The sequence below is a fragment of the Mustela erminea genome, chromosome 13 (genome assembly GCF_009829155.1).
Source record: "Mustela erminea isolate mMusErm1 chromosome 13, mMusErm1.Pri, whole genome shotgun sequence".
NCBI lineage: Eukaryota > Metazoa > Chordata > Mammalia > Carnivora > Mustelidae > Mustela > Mustela erminea.
In genome coordinates, this window is record NC_045626.1 from 65,115,532 (window position 1) to 65,135,169 (window position 19,638).

General features: G+C 40.3%; 1 protein-coding gene across 2 annotated transcripts in view; it reads right to left on the bottom strand.

Moving 5' to 3' along the window:
- The window catches only part of SPECC1L (sperm antigen with calponin homology and coiled-coil domains 1 like), a 138,636-nt gene that overhangs the window by 68,179 nt on the left and 50,819 nt on the right, over positions 1 to 19,638 (bottom strand). For both annotated transcript variants that reach the window (XM_032309157.1, XM_032309156.1), the window contains 4 exons: positions 16,912 to 18,545; positions 13,864 to 14,071; positions 1,557 to 1,630; positions 266 to 441 (listed from right to left, as the gene is read on the bottom strand). In XM_032309157.1, coding sequence (XP_032165048.1) covers positions 266 to 441; positions 1,557 to 1,630; positions 13,864 to 14,071; positions 16,912 to 18,545 — 2,092 coding nt within the window. The remainder of the gene's footprint in view (positions 1 to 265; positions 442 to 1,556; positions 1,631 to 13,863; positions 14,072 to 16,911; positions 18,546 to 19,638) is intronic.

Here is a 19,638-nt window from a genome sequence, read left to right on the forward strand (position 1 = left end):
GACTGGGGTGTAGAGATATAGGAAAGAAGAGAACTAGAAGGTACTTTGTGCCAGGGACCATTCTGGCCCCTCCGGAACTATTAATTATAGATACTGATAACAACTCTGACAGATCATATAGAATGTACTATTTTGCAGGTATCATAAAATGAGGCCAGAAAGTTGAGTAACTTCCACTAGGACCCACACTCATTCTTTCCATGATACCACATCACAAAATTGGGACTGAAGTGTTCTCTATTAAAACTGGTTTCTCAAAACATACTTGCGTGACTTTATCTCTTCCAGTTCTTTTGTGAGTTTCTCATTTTTTTCTTGAGCCTCATGTAACCGGCGCTTCAGATCGCCAATCTCCTCTTGGGCCTCAGATTTAATGTCATTTGCAATGACCACAGCAGTCTGGAGATCAGCTTGAAATTGCCGCCATTCCGCAGATTCTTCCTACGTTAAAAAACTAAATTTTTATTTCCAAAAGAAAGCAAAAATACTTACTTAAAAATAATAAAGTGTATTTATGACTGGACGATAATGCACTTCCCAAATGATGATTAATTTCTTTTAAATCTCAGATAACTACTATTATAATTTCTAACAGGTAACAGGTAATACAATTATTAGTAGTGAACTTGTACTTAATGAGGAAAAGACTTTCTAGTTGCTCTGTCTGCTGAGGCATGGAGCACCAGAGTGCTTAATCAATTTTAATGACAATAGTATCAAGTCTCCCTTCCTTATGCAAGTTTTTAAAGTCTTATGAAAATAAACACATTGTTCAAAATTTACAGCACTTTACCTCTGAAAAGTAGATAATGGTGTGTGAACCATACGGAAAGATTTTACAGGGAATATCTATAAATATCTTGACATCAAAAACTAACAGGAAAAAAAAAATCAAAAGTCAAGGAAAAGGAAGAGGAAGTCCGATGAAAAACACTAAACTCAAATTAGGCAGACAAAGTCATACAAAGAGAAGAGCAAAGAACTGTACAGTCTGCTGCTTCCCACAGTCATGGAGGATGTGGGCGTGGCTGGGTGGGCAAGTCTCCCCAGGGTGTTGCCTCCACCAGAGCCACAGCTGCCCAATCCCCGGCCCAGCACCCATCCCCCAACAAAGCGATTTTCTGACACTGTGAATATAGCCTGAGTAACTGAGGCATGACCCAAACTAAGAGATGAGCTTACCCCACCTCTGCAGCAGACTGGCACTGCTGTCAGCAAGCTGATCAAAACCACAGAAGACTGAAAACAGCTTGGTTTGGGACACTTACTAATCAAGAGCAAATAATTTTTCTTTCCAAAATACAATACTTGCTTCCTAAATCCATCTTTTTAAAACTACCACTCATAAATTACTAGAAGATTCTTCTATCCAGAATCCAGCACTAATCCCAACTTGAAATGATGGCAGTTGCTTTCTGCCCAACGGGCAGGAGGATCAGTATTTTAACTGAATCTGAAGCTTAAGACGAATGCTAACAACGATCAAGGACTACACTGTCCTCAACTTTCAGAAACCTAGGTATTCTAATGAGATAATACATGAGGATTTATCCTACCCGAAGTCTCCTATGGAGTGTCTTGATTTCTCTTTCCATGTCATGTTTCTGGTCCTGGAGTTTTTTAACCGTATCTGAAAAGAGCACAGAAGTTTAAATATATATTCTTAAAGCTGTGTTCCAAGGAATAATATAAAGGGAGGTATTTAAATATGACACTGAAAAGAAAGGTCATCCTGCCCAAAGACTTCTTATTTGTAATACAAAACTCTAAAACACAAAAAGAATGTTCAATCCAAGTATTAACCAATACTACTTTCCTAAGGAAAATATCAAAGCTTAAATCACAATTTCTGGATTGCTTCCTTCCTCAGAGTCTTAATTCTGAAACAAAAAGTTAAGTAAAATCAATTGTTGGAAACACACTGTTGGCTCATAACCAATCAAAATATCACTGACTACTATTAAAGTGTGAACTTTTAATCAAAAGGGTTATTAAACTAAATTCTTTATGAAAGCATAACTTATTTTACACACTGCAATAAATTCCATAAAGTGGTGAATTAGCAAAATTTTTACAAATTTAATTAATTACCCTGGGGAGCTGCTATTTACATTACTTTTATGGAAAGTCTTTTTATAAAATAATGATATATTCATAAAATAAATAAAAACTCCTCAAATCATTTCTTACATAATATGAGTTTTCCTCAAACAATTTCACTTTCACTGTAAACATTTAATGAGTACCACTTATATCCAAAGTACCATTCTAGATAGAGTGGGAATGCAAACATGAAGGCAAGGTCAAGCCCAGTGTCCTTGGAACCAGAAATGTATAGGAAGTCATATTCTACTTGGAGGTTCTGCTCAAAAATCCATGCTTAAGAGGAAATGGCTTAGGAGGTTGCCCACTGGTAACCGCCACCCAGTAAATCTAGCACAGTTGATCACTTGGACAGCTCAGGGACTGAGCACTTTCTCATGGCTGAAGCATCAAAAAAAGCACTGACATCTGGTGACAAATTCCATGACTTTACCTGCCACCCCCCACTCCAGGAAAGCCCTATCCTTTCTGTGTTCCAACTCTGCCTGTGACTACTATGGCCAATCCTGTTACATTTCTTTATATATCTGTCTCTACCACTAGACTGGAAACACTTCAAAGTCAGGTACTATGTGGTGACTTCACAGCTCCAACACCTGACACACGGTAGGGCTGTAAAATGGAATAAATGTATAAATATGCAGGCTAATGGAGGGAACAAGAGAAAACAATACTCAAATCAGAACCTAAGATTTTAAAAAAATATTCCATTTACAGAATTAAACTCTTTATTATCAGGAACATCACTGCTATAGACATTGGTGTTTCTGAGTAAACATTCCCTCCTATTCCTTACACTTACTTAGTAGTAAGAACCTAGGCATAGTGAACAGCTGTGTGAGGTTTCATGTGTAATCAAAAAAGTAGTCCTTAAAGAGCCCCTGGCTGGCTGTCAGTAGAGCACAAAATTCTTAATCTTAGGGTTGAGTGTAGAGACCACTCAAAAACAGAATCTTTAAAAAAAAGAATCTTAGGTGCTTCGGGGGCATGAGATGCTTGATCTTGGGATTGTGGGCCCAAGCTCCATGTTGGGTTTAAGATCACTTAAAAATAAAATCTTCTCCAAATTAAATCTTCCTGGGGCACCTGGGTGCCTCAGTCAGTTGAGAGACCAACTCTTGATCTCAACTCAGGTCATGATCTCAAGGTCATGGGATGGACTCCAAGTTGCTCCACACTTAGCAGGGAGTCTGCTTCTCTCCCTCTCCTTGTGCCCGTCCCCCACTCACGCCCTCTCTCATAAAGCTTACAAAAATCTTCCCTAAGTTCACAAAATATTAACTTTTAATCAACACCCTAAAGTAGGAGTGTGCTACTGTCTTTTCTTAAACTGTTCATCTTCCTCCTCTCAGTTCCATTAGGAACCTGCTCTGCTGTAGACCTCTGTGACATGAAACCTTTAATTCAACACTGACACATCTGTGTTCAGATATTTTTACTTTTTTGATTTTTAAAATTTTTCTTTCTTTCTTCTCTTTTTTTTTTTAGAGAGAGTGCATGAGCAAGGCAGGGAGGGGCAAGGGGCAAAGGGAGAGAGAGACTCTTAAGCAGCCTCCACGTTCAGCACAGAGCCCAGCACAGGGCTCAGTATCACAACCCTGAGATGATGACTTGAGCTGAAACCAAGAGTTGGATGCATAACCAACTGAGCCAAGGAACCCCCAGTATTATATATGTGTAATAATTATTGTAAATATATAATGACAATATGTTTTCTAAAGCTGAATAAAAAATAAATGAGATAAAACATGGGGGAAAACCTGGCCAATTTTGGTAGCCAGTAGTTAATTCTCTTCCATTCAACACAAAATTGTTCAACAAAGTTGGGGTCTCTGAAATAAGGATACAAAATTCAAAATTAACTCAACGAGTACCTCATTAAGTACCCTCTTTGTACCAGGCTTTTTTCTAGATGCTTAAGATATAAAGGAAAGGGAAAGAAAATACAGTCCTTACCTACAGACAGAAAAGAGGATGTTTTCATATGAAAAGGATTAAAAGTCTATCTCTACAGAGCTCCTTCTGACCTCATTTAACCTGGAAACTGAAAGGGCCATTCAATTTGATTAAGAGCAAAGTGGACACCAGTGAGTGAGTCCAATACCCTGATCCGTATCTCTGGAGGCAAAGATGACTCAAACTAGCATGGATCATTGGCTCCCATATGATCTACGTACAGCCGAATTCAAGGTCTTGGTGATACTATCAGACATAAATAAGGACAGAAGATAAAATATTTTTAGTATTGGGAACACTACGAGTTACACCTTTCATTTACACTATATTTAAATGTAAAAATTTGGAGGGTGCTTGGGTGGCTCAGTCAGTTAAGTGTCTGCCTTCGGCTTAGGTCATGATCCCAGGGTCCTGGGATCAATCAAGCCCTATATCAGGCTCCCTACATGGCAGGGAGCCTGCTTCTCCCTCTCCTTCTGCTACTCCACCTGCTTGTGCTCTCTTGCACGCTCACCCTCTCTCTGTCAAATAAATAAAAAAAATCTTTTTAAAAATTAAAAACAAATAAATGCAAAAAGTTTTATAATGAAAATAGGGGGAAAAAAGTGAATTTCTCCTCCTCAGCTGAAAACTGTTTTCCATTTTTTCTGGTCACAAAAGATGTATCTACGAATCTTCAGATTATAATTCACGTAAGACAAATGACAGCAAATCTAACTACTGCTCACCTTTAACATCTGGTGTGTCTTAATTCTCAGTTAACATTTTAAGCCATCTGACCATCTTAGACTCATCATAAAATCCAAGATTTCATTCATTTCTTTGACTCTTATTCTTTTATCTTTCCCAAACTCCACATTCATGGCCAAATCATCACTACTCTTAAAAGGGCATTGTTCCGGGGCGCCTGGTGGCTCAGTGGTTTAAAGCCTCTGCCTTCAGCTCAGGTCATGATCTCAGGGTCCTGGGATTGAGCCCCGCATCGGGCTCTCTGTTCGGCGGCGAGCCTGCTTCCTCCTCTCTCCCTCTCTGCCTGCCTCTCTGCCTACATGTGATCTCTGTCAAATAAATAAATAAAATCCTTAAAAAGGGGGGGGGCATTCTTCCACACTCAGCACTACATATTAATTATTGTTTTGTCTTATTAAACCTTTTGAACAGAAAGGAAAGGAAGCTGGCAGCCAGTGGACATATTTAGACAGAATAAAGTTCACTATAAGTGTCTCTAGGGAATGTGACTTAAACTTCATGAATCATAACTATTTTTGCTTTGTAACATAAAGTATTAAAAATGATAATAGGCTTTTCTCCTCGGAAACCAAAGGACTCTGTATCTATGCTCTTGTTTTGAAGACCAGCTTAACAAAACTGCCCTCTGGCCCAATTAACAGTCACACAAAAGGGCACTGTTAGTTGTCAAGTCCGGGGCCACTAAACGTGCTAAATGCACTAGAAATTCCTCCTCCGAAGTTCTTCTAGTATGGGGGACACTGCCATCTACTGTCTTCAACTCAAAAGCAACATTGCATTCTATCAAAGAACAGAAGAAGTACTACAATCTCATTTTTAAATAATTACAAATTATAACTCAACTTTACAAAGTTATTTTTATTCTAGAAATCAGGTAAACTGCTATTCTCATTGGCATTAGACCAACTTTGCTCTGAATAGTTCTGGGCACTGCCCTCCCCATTTAATAATGGGGTTCACAATCTTTTCCCTACTAAGACCTCTCATCCCTGACAGAGAAGGAACCACCAACCGGGCCTTCGTTCTGGCCCAGTTACATACCCATCACACATGCAGATGTTACCTACCATGAGCACAGCTAAGATAAGCACAGATTCAACCTATGACTCCGGTGGGGGGGGGGGGTATAAAATCAATGGAAGTTCACAAGCAACCTTTCCTGCCCTCCAAATACAAGAAAACCCTCAGGGTACTGATAGCTCAGTGCTGTCAGACCCTTACATCCTATCAAGTGCTTTCAACTAACATCATGTGCAATTTCCAGAGGAAGGGAAAGGACAACTGTATACCATCAGTTAAAATACCATGCCTTAGGGCCACGTTGGGGAAGATGGGCAGTACATTCAGCCATCAAGCCACAGCTCTAGCTTTATCTCCAAACCAGAATTCCTGATGCTGAAAGAGGACACAGATGAGCTTCAAATGAACCATTTACTACTTTTCTTTTTCTTTATTCGTTTCTATTTCCCATCCCCCCCAAAAGTAGGTAGAACTTTTCCCCTTTGATTATAAAAAGTAATGCATGTTCAGCAAAAATCCAGGAAACAGAAAAGGGTTGCAAAAATAAGATTTCTCAGGACACCTGGGTGGCTCAGTTGGCTAAGCAGCTGCCTTCGGCTCAGGTCATGATCCCAGCGTCCTGGTATTGAGTCCCATATCAGGCTCCTTGCTCGGCAGGGAGCCTGCTTCTCCCTCTGCCTCTGCTGCCACTCTGTCCGCCTGTGCTCCCTTGCTCGCGCTCTCTCTCGCTCTCTCTCTCTCCCTCTCTCTCTCTCTGGCAAATAAATAAATAGAATCTTTAAAAAAAAAAAAATAATAAGATTTCTCATGGGTTGCCTGGGTGGCTCAGCTGGCTGACTGTCTGACTCTTGGTTTTGGCTCATGTCATGACCTTGGGTTTGTGGGATCAAGTCCTGCATCCAGGCTCCACATTCAGTGAGGAGTCTGCTTTTCTCCCTCTGCCCCTCCCCCCTCACTCACATGCTCACCTTCTTTCTCTCTAAAATAAACCTTTACTTATTTTTTTTAAAGATTTTATTTATTTATTTGACAGACAGAGATCACAAGTAGGCAGAGAGGCAGGCAGAGAGAGAGGAGGAAGCAGGCTCCCTGCTGAGCAGAGAGCCCGATGCGGGGCTCGATCCCAAGACCCTGAGATCATGACCTGAGCCGAAGGCAGAGGCTTAACCTTCTGAGCCACACAGGCACCCTAAAATAAACCTTTACAAAATAAAATAAGTAAGGTTACTCATTATTTACATTTGCCATATATCCTTCCAGACTTGGCGTATGTGAATATTTTTCTTAAAATGGGATTATGGTATTCATACTTCTTCATAAGCCTTTCCACTAAGCAGTAAATAATGGACATCTATCAACAAATACAGGGGCACCTGCTTTATCCTGTCTACGGCACTTTGTACCATACATAGAGAGCTGCCTAATTTGTCCTCACTGGTGACATGGCAGTCATAGCAAGGATGCACTGTGCATATGGGCTATTAAAACTAGATCGCAACTGTTGAAAGTACAGGTAGTTTCCAAGTATTTGTGATAAAGCAGCAATTCTGCAACATACATATCTAAGTTTACATTTGCAAACTTATAAGCATGTTTCTAAAGAACAGATTTCTGGAAGTGGATTACTAAAGTACTGTTACACTTTAAATTTTGATCAATATCCCAAAAAGGCTGTAGTAATCTATACTCCTTCAAACAGTACACGAGAGGGCCCTTTTCTCCTCTGCTACACTATCAGCCTTTTTTACTTTCCACACCTGCTGTGAAAATCGGCATTTTGTTGAGTTTCTTTGCTTTTTTAGTGAAATCGAGCATCTTTTTTCACCTTTTCTAATTATCTATTCAAACACTTTTTTCAGGGAAAGGATTATCCTAGTATCATCGATGTATATAATCTCCTCATATATTCGATATGTGTTACCAAAATTTCTCCCAATGTCCTTTACTTATGGTACTTTTGTTTTGCTAAACTCAAAATTTCAATCATACACAGTCAAATATAGACTTTCCTTTATGGCTTCCAAGTATTCCTTAACTTTTTTTTTAAGGAGGCTCCACCTAGCATGGAGCCGATGCAGGGCTTGAACTCAAGACCCTGAGGTCGAGACCTGAGCTGAGATTAAGAGCTGGGCACTTAGCCGACTGAACCACCCAGGTGTCCCTTCCCCACATATTTTAAAAAGGCTTTTCCCACCACAGATTTATACAGCTCTCCTCTATTCCTTCTGCTACTTCTCTACTCTCAAGCCACCCTTGCTCACCACTGTCACTAGTGTTCCATGTAAAAGTGCAAAACCTGTGTTAGATGTTTGGCCCTAGTCCCAAATCTCAGAAGGCATGAAAGAGCTATCATAATTGCAAGCACACAGAGAGCATAACTACACAAATACTAAGTTGATAAATTCATTGTAACAGATGGGTACATCACATCACCTGAGCCACACCTGAGATCTCCCTGGTGCCACTACCCTCAATACCAATCAGCTTTGGTTTGCTGGACTAGTGGTGAATCAAGTCATTAACTTTATTTCTTTGGGCTCAGCTGAGTTGCTTCCTTCTGCTATTTCTCTTTGAAGATACTAAAATGTCCACTAAGTCCTGGTTGGCCTTACTTACTTATAAGGACAAGGATAATTAATATTAGTGACTTCTCCATGTTTCTCAGCAACTGTGAAAGTCACTGCTGTGATGGCCTCTCCCCTCAACACAACGACTGGCTAAAGGCTCTGCTGATGACAATTCCTATAGGGGGCCCCTCCTCCAAAGGTACAGGGACATAAAGTGGGTGGCTTCAACCAAGGCAACAGGGGTGGGGTGTGTGTGTGTGTGTGTGCGCGCGTGCATGTGTGCACGCGCCTGTTTCACTGCTGAGCCAAAGTGCCTTTCCCTATGGGAAGCCTGCGGTTACTTCAGGCAAGGCTTTACTTCTGTTTCTGATGCTAACATCTCCGCAGGAGCCCCTGGCACCATATTCCCCACCTCCTTTAGAAAAGAATCCAAGCCTGGAGGCAAACACCAGAGCCAGCACGCTATAGACAAGAGGGCAGTAAAACTTCTGGCAATCCTTTACACCACAGCCTGAAACTGCTACGGGTCCCAGGCCTGATGATCCCTGAGAAACCCCCATCCCCAAAGTTAGTTAGTTATCCCCATCACTACTTAGAGCTTCAGTGTTCTCCTGCACTGTGGGTTTTCTTGCTCTGTTTGATTTCTCCATATCCCCAAATCCATCTGCTTTATCTATTCCAGAAGTTACTCAAAATGATCTACTGATGAGACCCCCTCACCTATTTTCTGTCTTTGGTTTAGGCTCATTGTCATTTTTATATTACATGGCAGGACCATTTCACTAAGACTTTGGGAGGGCAAGGAAGTACATGTATGGCCTCAGGCCATCATCTTGAACCAGAAGTCTTAACACAGTATTTACTGAGTGAACTTTACATCAGATCTTTGTAGTCTGGAATGCTAAATCCAAACAATACAAAAAAGCACTTACAGGCTAGGTCTAGGCAGCATGGTACTGACATGATCTGGAAAGCTACCTGGGATTCCAAATACATGTTATGCCTTGTGATACTGTCCCACACTCACTGAACTCTACTAATTTTTTTGTCAGTCTTTTTTCTCTATGTCCTTCAGACTGGATAGTGCCTTACTGACTGGTCTTTAAGTTCACTGACATTCTGCATCTCTACTTTGCAGTTTAATGACGGAGTAAACTTTTTGTATTAGCTGTTAAAATTTTCAGTTCAAGAATATGTTTTAGGTTCTTTTCTTTACAGTCTTCATTTCTCTGCTGAGATTTGCTATTTATTCATTCCTTTCAAGCAGATTTTCCTCAACGTCCTGAGGACAGTTACAATGGCTGCTTTAAAATCCTGTCTACAGGGTGCCTGGGTGGCTCAGTCAGTTAAGCTCAGTCAGTTAAGAGTCCAACTCTTGATTTCAGATAAGGTCATGATCTTGGGTTCGTGAGACAGAGCCCCATGTTGGGCTCTCTGCTCAGTGGAGAGTCTGTTTCAGATTCTTTCCCTCTCCCCCTCACCCTGCTTGTGCACTTGATACTCTTTCTCTCTCAAATAAAAAGATAAATCTTTAAAAAATGATAAAAATAAAAATAAATAAAATTCTGTCCACTAATTCTGAAGTCAAGATCATTTTGGGGTAAGGATTAACTACTAATGCCTAGTTTCTTTTAAGGGTGATGAAAAAGTTCTAAAGTTGACTATCATAATGGCTGCTCCATAGTACAACATCTCAATTTTTCAGGGCACCTGGCTGGCTCAATCAGTGGGGCGTGAGACTCTTGATTCTGGGGTTGTGAGTTCAAGCCCCATGTTGGATGTATAGATTACATAAAAATAAAGTCATTTCTTTTTTAAGATTTATTTATTTGAGAGAGAGACAGCACAAGTGGCGGGGGGGAGGGTGAGGGAGGGAGAATCTCAAGCAGACTCTGGGCTGAGCAAGGAGCCTGCAGCGAGGCTCAATCCCAGGACCCTGAGTTCATGACCTGAGTAGAAACCAAGAGTCAGACACTTAACCAACTGCACCACCCAGGTGCCCCTTAAAAATAAAATCGTTTTTAAAAAAAGAAAGAAAGTGGGGCGCCTGGGTAGCCCAATGGGTTAAAACCTCTGCCTTTGGCTCAGGTCATAGTCCCCGGGTCCTGGGATCGAGTTCCACATCGAGCTCTCTGCTCAGCAGGGAGCCTGCTTAGTCCTCTCTCTGCCTGCCTCTCTGCCTGCCTGTGATCTCTGTTTGTCAGGTAAATAAATAAAATCTTAAAAAAAAAAAAAAAAGAAAAAGAAAGTTCAATTTCTCAGTTAACAGCAAGTCCCCCATTCCAAGTGCTGACCTAGCATCTATCCCAAGTGCTAGAATTCGCTAAGAAATAAATTAACTCCTATCAGACTACAGAGACATAACAACTCGTTTCATGTACATGAAACTTGCTTGGATCCTGGTTCCTAGAGAAAACTATAAAAGACATTTTGGGGACAGCTGAGAAAATGTGAATATGAGCTATTAGATGATACTAAGGAATTATACCAAATTTTTACTAAATATGATTACAAGGAGAATATTTAGGAGTCACATACTGAAACATTACATAAGGTCTACAACTTACTGTCAGCTGGTTCAGTTAAACACACACATACACACATGGAAGGTGAATACTGCAAAACAATAACTATCAAATCTAGGCAATGGATGCTAACATACCATGCTGCCAATATTTCGAAATATTTGAACTTTTCATTTCAAAAAATTGGGGGGAGAAGCTATATAGCTAAAAAGAAATTTTATTCAGAATTTTCAGCCACCTCAAAATTAAAATCCACATGTTAACATAATTTTTGTTTTGGCAATGATTTTTCATCCCAGGAATCCTTATCAGCTAACATTTTTCTACCTACATCCTCAATTACCACAAGATGTCACTCTTTTCCATGTTCAAATCATAAGTCTTACAAGGCAAAAGGCTTTTTTTATCAGTACTAAATGAAAAATGCACTAAATTTCCAAGTTAATCTGAAAAACTTTAGAACCTTTTATATTTAGGAAATAAAGTTAGATAAATTCTCTCAGTTCAGAGATAATGAAATACAGACTAGCTATAAATGTTAAACTGAAAGTACTGGGTTTTTAAAAAGATTTTATTTATTCATTTGAGAGACAAAGAAAGCATAAGGAGAGGGAGGGGCAGAGGGAGAGGTAGAAGCAGACTCCCTGCCCGAGCCAGGACCCCGAGATCATAACCCAAGGCGAAGGCAGGCACCCCTTAAACTGAAGTTTTTAGAAACTTCAGGTAAGGACGTTTTATCTGTTGGGCTATCATTATCTCTAAGAAAAGAGTCCCCTGGTGAGCTACTTCAGTATCCAAATGTCTCAGAATGTTCCAAATAACCCTGGGGTCAATCCAGAGAATCAGAGCCAAGTAGTCAGAGCTCAGAACTGTCACAGGTTTATAGGACTCCTGCAGATGACCCACCCACTCTTTCTTGGAACTAGTTCAAACCTCCCCAGGGCGCCTGGGTGGCTCAGTCCGTTAAGTGTCCGTCTTTGGCTCAGGTCATGATCCCAGTGTTCTGGGACAGAGGCCAGCACTGGGCTCCTTGCTCAGTGGGAAGACTGCTTCTCCTCCCTCTGCCTGTAGCTCCCCCTGCTGTGTACTCCCGCAAGCGCTCTCTCTTTCTGTCAAATAAATAAATATAATCTTTAAAAACACAACACAACACAAAACAAACCATAAAACCTCCCCACCTCTGCACCCACAGCACATGGGATCTGGCCCGGCACTGTGTCTGCCTATTAATCCTCTGTCAAGAAATAACACACTGTCAGAACCCAATGAAGCAATATCATAAACCACAAAATTTAAAAGCTTTAACTAATGTATCCAAAAACAGTTATTCCCATTCTCCCTGTCCCCACCTCCACCTGGGTATCATTAAAGTGTACTACAACTTTAAATTTGTTAACATCTGAGGAATCTGGATGAAGAATACATAAGAATTTCTAAGATGCACTAGTTGGAAATTCCAAATTTACAAAAAGGTGCAAAAACTGGTACAAAAAAAGCACCCATATGCCATTTTCTTCAGATTTATCTATGTTAACAGTTTACCCATCCGTTTTCATCATTTGCTATCTTGTATCCCTATTTATGTCTCTATCCATCTATCCCTAATGTTTTTCCTAAACTTTTAAGGATATACATCATGGCCTTTTACCTCTAGCTATTCAGATTGTGGTTCCTAAGGATAGAAACATTTACTTACATAAACACAGTATAGTTATCAACTTCGTAAGTTTATACATGTGTTTATCTAGCATCTACTTTTGACCAGTTTTGTCATAACATCCTTTATAGCATTTTCCCTATAGCACTAGACCCAGTCTAGGCAAAGTTATTTTGTTTAATTGTCATGTCTCCCTAGGTCCCTTTCCCAAAGATTTTTATGACATTGGCATTTTTTAGGAATACAGCACCACCCCACTTATGTTTTTAGTAAAACATTCTTTATTTTTGTTTAATGTTATGATTAATTGAAGTTATTCCTCAGCAAGAATATGGCCTAGCTAATGCTGAGTCTGACTTTGTGTGCCTCTGTCACTTATACAATTACCCAAAGTGCTGCCCAATTTTTCCACTGTATAATTTCTGGTTGTTTCTTTTTCCTCACTCGCAACATAATAAACAGTCTGTGGGAAGCCATTTTAAGATCACCCAAATTTCTGCTCCTCATCAAATTGTCAACACAGAAATGCTTTGTACAATTTTTATAACTTTTTTTATAAGTCTGAAATAATCATAAAAGTTTCAAAAAACGTAGAGCAACTTAAAATTAGAGTTTCAATTCTATTAGATCATAAAATCTCCTTGATAGGGAGGAAAATCAGACAACAAATAAATACCTGTGCCTCAGACATAAGATTACGAATGATCTATTTCTTTGGTCTCAGTATACTTGCAATCACTAAAAATAAACAGTAAATGGCTTTTCCTAAGACCTAGAAAAATATAGTAACAATCAGCTTTTCCTTTAAATTATTTTCTGTAACTAACACAGTTTTAAAGCAATGCTGCCACTTATTAGTTCTTTTTTTTTTTTTTAAAGATTTAATTTATTTATTTGACAGAGAACACAAGTAGGCAGAGAGGCAGGCAGAGAGAGAGGAGGAAGCAGGCTCCCTGCTGAGCAGAGAGCCTGATGCGGGACTCGATCCCAGGACCCTGAGATCATGACCTGAGCCGAAGGCAGCGGCTTAACCCACTGAGCCACCTAGGCGCCCCCCACTTAATAGTTCTTGCTAGGAACAAAACACAGCAGTCCAAAGACTACTGCTTAATGTGTGATATACGCTTGGCCACATACGTACTTCTGCTGGGCACTATCTACTACTGAACCTGCTTCTCTGCAGCAGTCAGAGGAACCAATTTTCCTTCTGTTACCAAATGCAAACTATCCCCTCTCATTAAGATGGGTAGGACAAAAAGGAATGAAAAGCTCCCCCACCACTTACTCTCTAAATCAGAAATAATGAGGTTGTCATGGAGTTTCACGGCTCGGTGTTGTTCTACTTCATCTTCAAGTTCAAAGATGGTTTCTTTCATGTCGCTCCTCTCTGTCTCTTTTTCTTCTAGATCTGATCTTAGTTTCTCTAATGTCATATTCAATTCTTCTATTTGTTTCTTAGCTTCTTCTTGGAAGGCTCGATATTCATCTTCTACCTATATAGAATTAATGGTGCAGATTAGAAAAGTAAGAGCTGCTCTAAGAAAAATTCTAGAATGGAAGTATATATTGTTCCAAAGGAAGCTAAGCATGAAATGCTAGGTGAGAACTAAAAACACCTGTGTAATAACTGTCTGAAAATATAAAAAAGCGCTCTACAATAATATACTATTTTATGTAATGTGCTTAAGCATAATTTGTCGCTACATCACTGACAAATTATATTGACATATCACTGAACTTAACTAGATCATTTACAAGGAAATTTTGGAAATTCTTCCTTCTCCAAAGTTTGGATCAAAGACATGCATCTGATTAAAGATTTTGTTTATTTATTTGACACAGAAAGAGAGAGAGAGAGAGATCACAAGTAGGCAGAAGGGCAGGCAGAGAGAGAGGGGACAGCAGGCTCCTGACTGAGCAGAGCCCGATGTGGGGGTCGATCCCAAGACCCTGAGATCATAACGCGAGGCGAAGGCAGAGGCTTAATCCACTGAGCCACCCAGGCGCCACAGGCATGCACCTAATTAATAATTAACATCCTGGGGCGCCTGGGTGGCTCAGTGGGTTAAAGCCTCTGCCTTCGGCTCAGGTCATGATTCCAAAGTCCTGGGATCAAGCCCCGCATCGGGCCTTCTGCTCAGCAGGGAGCCTGCTTCCCTCCCATCTCTACCTGCCTCTGCCTACTTGTGATCTCCCTCTCTGTCAAATAAATAAATAAAATCTTTAGAAAAATAAATAAATAAATAAATAAATAGCATCCTCTCCTATTTAAAAAAAAAAAAAAGGTTTTTTTAAATTTAAAATTAAATTTTTTAAGAAGTCTGATGTGTGACAGCTTTATTACCAAAATAAAAATGGAAACAAATTCTCAAATATTGTCATTGCAAAAGTTCAGCTCCATGTGCCCTCCAACACATATGCTCCAACAAATAATACATTCCCTAAATTGTATCTCTAAACATCACTAAAAAAATTAAGATCTAAATTATTTGAATTTTAGGGTGCCTGGGGGATTCAGTGGGTTAAAGCCTCTGCCTTCAGCTTGGGTCATGATCCCAGGATGCTGGGATCAAGTTCCGCATTGGGCTCTCTGCTCAGCAGGGAGCCTGCTTCCCCCCCATCTCTACCTGCCTCTGCCTACTTGTGATCTCCCTCTCTGTCAAATAAATAAATAAAATCTTTAGAAAAATAAATAAATAAATAAATAAATAGCATCCTCTCCTATTTTAAAAAAAAAAAAGGTTTTTTTAAATTTAAAATTAAATTTTTTAAGAAGTCTGATGTGTGACAGTTTTATTACCAAAATAAAAATGGAAACAAATTCTCAAATATTGTCATTGCAAAAGTTCAGCTCCATGTGCCCTCCAACACATATGCTCCAACAAATAATACATTCCCTAAATTGTATCTCTTAAACATCACTAAAAAAATTAAGATCTAAATTATTTGAATTTTAGGGTGCCTGGGGGATTCAGTGGGTTAAAGCCTCTGCCTTCAGCTTGGGTCATGATCCCAGGATGCTGGGATCAAGTTCCGCATTGGGCTCTCTGCTCAGTGGGGAGCCTGCTTCCCTCTCTCTCTCTGCCTGCCTCTCTGCCTACTTGTGATCTCTCTCCCTCTGTCAAATAAATAAATAAAATCTTTATAAATAAATAAATAAATAATTTGGATTTTGACCAGAAGATATACTAATGTTTCTTAGTTTAAAAATCACTGCATTGGGGCGCCTGGGTGGCTCAGAGGGTTAAGCTGCTGCCTTCGGCTCGGGTCATGATCTCAGGGTCCTGGGATTGAGTCCCGCATCGGGCTCTCTGCTCGGCGGGGAGCCTGCTTCCTCCTCTCTCTCTGCCTGCCTCTCTGCCTACTGTGATCTCTCTCTGTAAAATAAATAAATAAAATCTTTAAATAAATAACTAAATAAATAAAATAAAAATCACTGCATTAAAATAGGAAATAAAATGTAAGATAGAATATTTGGATCAACTCATGCAAATAAATCCTGCATCAGCAATCACATGGGGCACAGACCCTTGGCTGAAGTGCCAGCAACCCCAGGCAGTAGTTCTGCATGTGTCCTCATTATCAGAGTAGGTGTAAAACAAGGGGGCTGGACCCATGATCTCTAAGGTCTTTGCCAGCAATAAGCCCTCTAAGCAACGGGGGCCTCCATACTCCAAAAATATTTTAACTCGAAAGAGAACTCTATTTGAAAAACTACAATCACAGGAAAAGGGGTAGACACTGCTGATCCCACAGAGAGGTCTACGGGCTCTCATCTCTCCTACGCCAAAATATGTCATTAGAGATGAGGAGATAAAATTGCACTATACGATTCTCTGGACACACCCAGACTAGAGACAAATTCTGTTGTTGCCATTCTAGTCCCTTCCTCTCACAGGCAGAAAAAAAACGACAAAATGCAAGTGAGTCAAAGTGACATTATTTTAAGAATACTTTTGACTGTATCCCAATAAGGAAAACATTCTCAATCTTTAAAACAAAATCAATCTTGGGGCGCCTGGGTGGCTCAGTGGGTTAAAGCCTCTGCCTTCGGCTCAGGTCATGATCCCAGGGTCCTGGGATCGAGCCCCGCATCGGGCTCTCTGCTCAGCGGGGAACCTGCTTCCTCCTCTCTCTCTGCCTGTCAAATAAATAAATAAAATCTTTTTTTAAAAAAAATTAAAATTAAAATTAAAATTAAAAATAAAAAGAAAACAAAACCAATCCTAGAACAAGTGAATGAGACATCACACTAGTGATACTGGCTTTCAGTAAGCAGAGTGTGTACTTTGGCTGCATAATTCTGCTCCATTTTATCCACTTAAAACAGTACCTTTGCAATGGTGTCCTGCAATCGATTGGCATCATTTCGGGTGTGAGCTAGGTCTTCCTGCAGGCTACTAGCCAGAGTCTCTGCTTTTTCTTTGTCCAGTCTGACACTCTCCAGGAGATCCTGAATATCAGATTTGTCTCCAGAGTTATGGATGGAATACAGCTCTGCCACTTTCTGCTTTTCATTCTCTAGCTGAGCCTTCAGGCGGTTCATCTCTATCTGATCACTGGCCACTGTGGCTTTGTACTCCTCTAATGTGGCTGCCAAGGCTGCTTTACCCTTCTGCTCAGACTCAATAATCCGCTCCATATGGTGATTGCGTTCCTTTAGTGCCCCTATCATTTCTTGAGCTTCCTTGTTGTCTTGTTCTGCCATCTTCAAAGTATTGCTTAAATGCTGCTGGACACCAAGAAGCTGTTCTCGTTCAAAACGGGCATTCTCTGCTAGATCCATATAACGCTGCTCCAATTCCATATAGCGTCCACTTTTCACATCCTCGTCTATGACATAAGAAATGTGATGCTCATCAAGAAGGGAGCGGAAATATTCAATCTGTCGACTAAAGTGTTCCAACTTATCACTCTGCTGACATAAAGACTCCATGAGAATAACCTTCTCTTCCCCCAGCCTTTCATTTTCACTGTTCAGTTCCTGGGTTATCTGTTGTAAATCAGCTAGCTCTTGCAGAGTTGCCTGAAGTTCCTCACTCGTGCTGTGTTGGTTCTCTTCCATCTGATGTATCCGTTCTGTCAAGCACGCAACAGACACTTCACTCGCGTTACCACTGCTCCCTTTCCGAGAGCGCTCTATGCTCGGAAGGCCTTCGGACTCTGAGGACGATGGTGCGTCCAGGGCATCATCGCTTGACGTGAGGGGCTGGTACACCTCACTGCACTCGCTGTCTAGGTTGTCCATAGAGTTACTGTGCTGATGGTCCATGAGGGTGTTTTCATCCTGGCTCAAGAGATCCTCCACAGAACCAGGAGCAGAGCCTTCCACCGAAGAGGTCAGGGTCCCTCCTCCATCGCTCTGATTGCCAGGGGTGATTTCAGGGCTCAGGGACTGATAACCAAACAGTTTTTCGGAATTGTCTAACCTCTGCTCTAGGGAAAAGCCCAGAGCATTCAACCTGTCCTTTAACATTCTATTTTCATTTTTGAGCTGGTTGAGTTCTTCCCGGATGGCAGTATTCTGTTCCTGCAACTGCAGTAAAGTGGACTCCACGTCAGTTGGCTGGTGAGCAATGATGGCTTCCTTCTCCTCAGATTTTTCATCACCCTCGGAATGATCCTCATTAATGCCCAGCTGAGCACGCATGTCTCGGAGTTCATTTCTCAAATGTAAGATTTCCACATCTTTGGTTTTTGCCAGTGTGAGAAGATCTTTCACTTTGGCTTCCAAAGCAGCTTTGTCACTGATTTGGTTGTCCGACTTAGACTTGCTCATGCGAATGTCACATTCCGTAGCTGTGCGACTGCGCGAACGCTTGGCCAATGCCACGTCATTAGCTCCCTGACCCGCAGAAGGTAGTTTTTTGCTCTGGTTTAGTCGGGTACGCTCACGTAATCTTTCTCTAGTAGAACCAGATTCTTTATTACCTATGGAAGTGCTCCGCTTGGTTGAAGAACTTGTACCTAAATATTTAAAACAAAGAATGGAATGCAAAAATATTAGCAAGAAAAGGTACATAGGTTATGTCCGAGGTCTAACCAGATGAAATCTAGAGTCCTACGCATCGATTCCGACCGACATCATCTTGCCTTAGATTCTGGTTACTGTAAAATTCCGTTTCCTCAAAACCAGATCATTCATCCTTTAATTATTAATGAAAAAGAAGCTATACACTGAACTGTATATTTTTAAAAGGTGAATTTTACAAAATATGAATTATATCTCAATAAATCTATTACATAAAAAATGCTACACATTAACTTGAATCCTAAACCATGGCTAGAGAAGTGGCCAGAGGCATAACAGTCTAGGGTAAGCTAGATGAAACAAACTCTAGGATTAACCAGTCAGGTAACAAACTAATTGTAGAAGCGGATGGTAAAGAAAGAACAGACAAGCAAGAAGGGAAAAGCAGCTTCCAGACAAACCAAAAATCCAAGCTACCTATGATAAACACAAGAAGTATGATCAAAGTAAGTGCAAAAAAAGTTTTTCACATCATAGAATGCTACATAAATAATACCAGTAACATTAATTATAATAAGGCTAATGTGTACTTAGCACTTACTCTACACACACACAGATGAACACTTCACATACATTAACTTATGTAAGCCTCATTATCATTACATGAAGAAACTCACACACAGAGATGCTAAATAATTTGCTGACACCGCACATGTAATAAGTGGATAAGCCAAGATTCAAATGCAGGCAAACGGTGTGGCTCCAGAATCTGAAACTTAAGAAGTATGTTATGTTGTCTCCCTAAATGTTAGAAAACAATAATGTACTAATACTAATGCTAACTAATGATGGCACATTACCAAATATGTTACATGAATCACTACTACCTGACTGCTAAAATTCTAAACCTGTGGAAACTGACATGAATATGGGTTTAGTACAGAAAGAACAGGAATACGCTTACCTAAAAACACTTAGGAAATAATTAGCTGCTTTTCACCTTGAAAAATAAGATCTAGACCTAATCAGTAAGTATTCTGTAAGAACCTGCTGGTTTTTTACATGTCAGGCATAGGCTGCAGAGGTGAG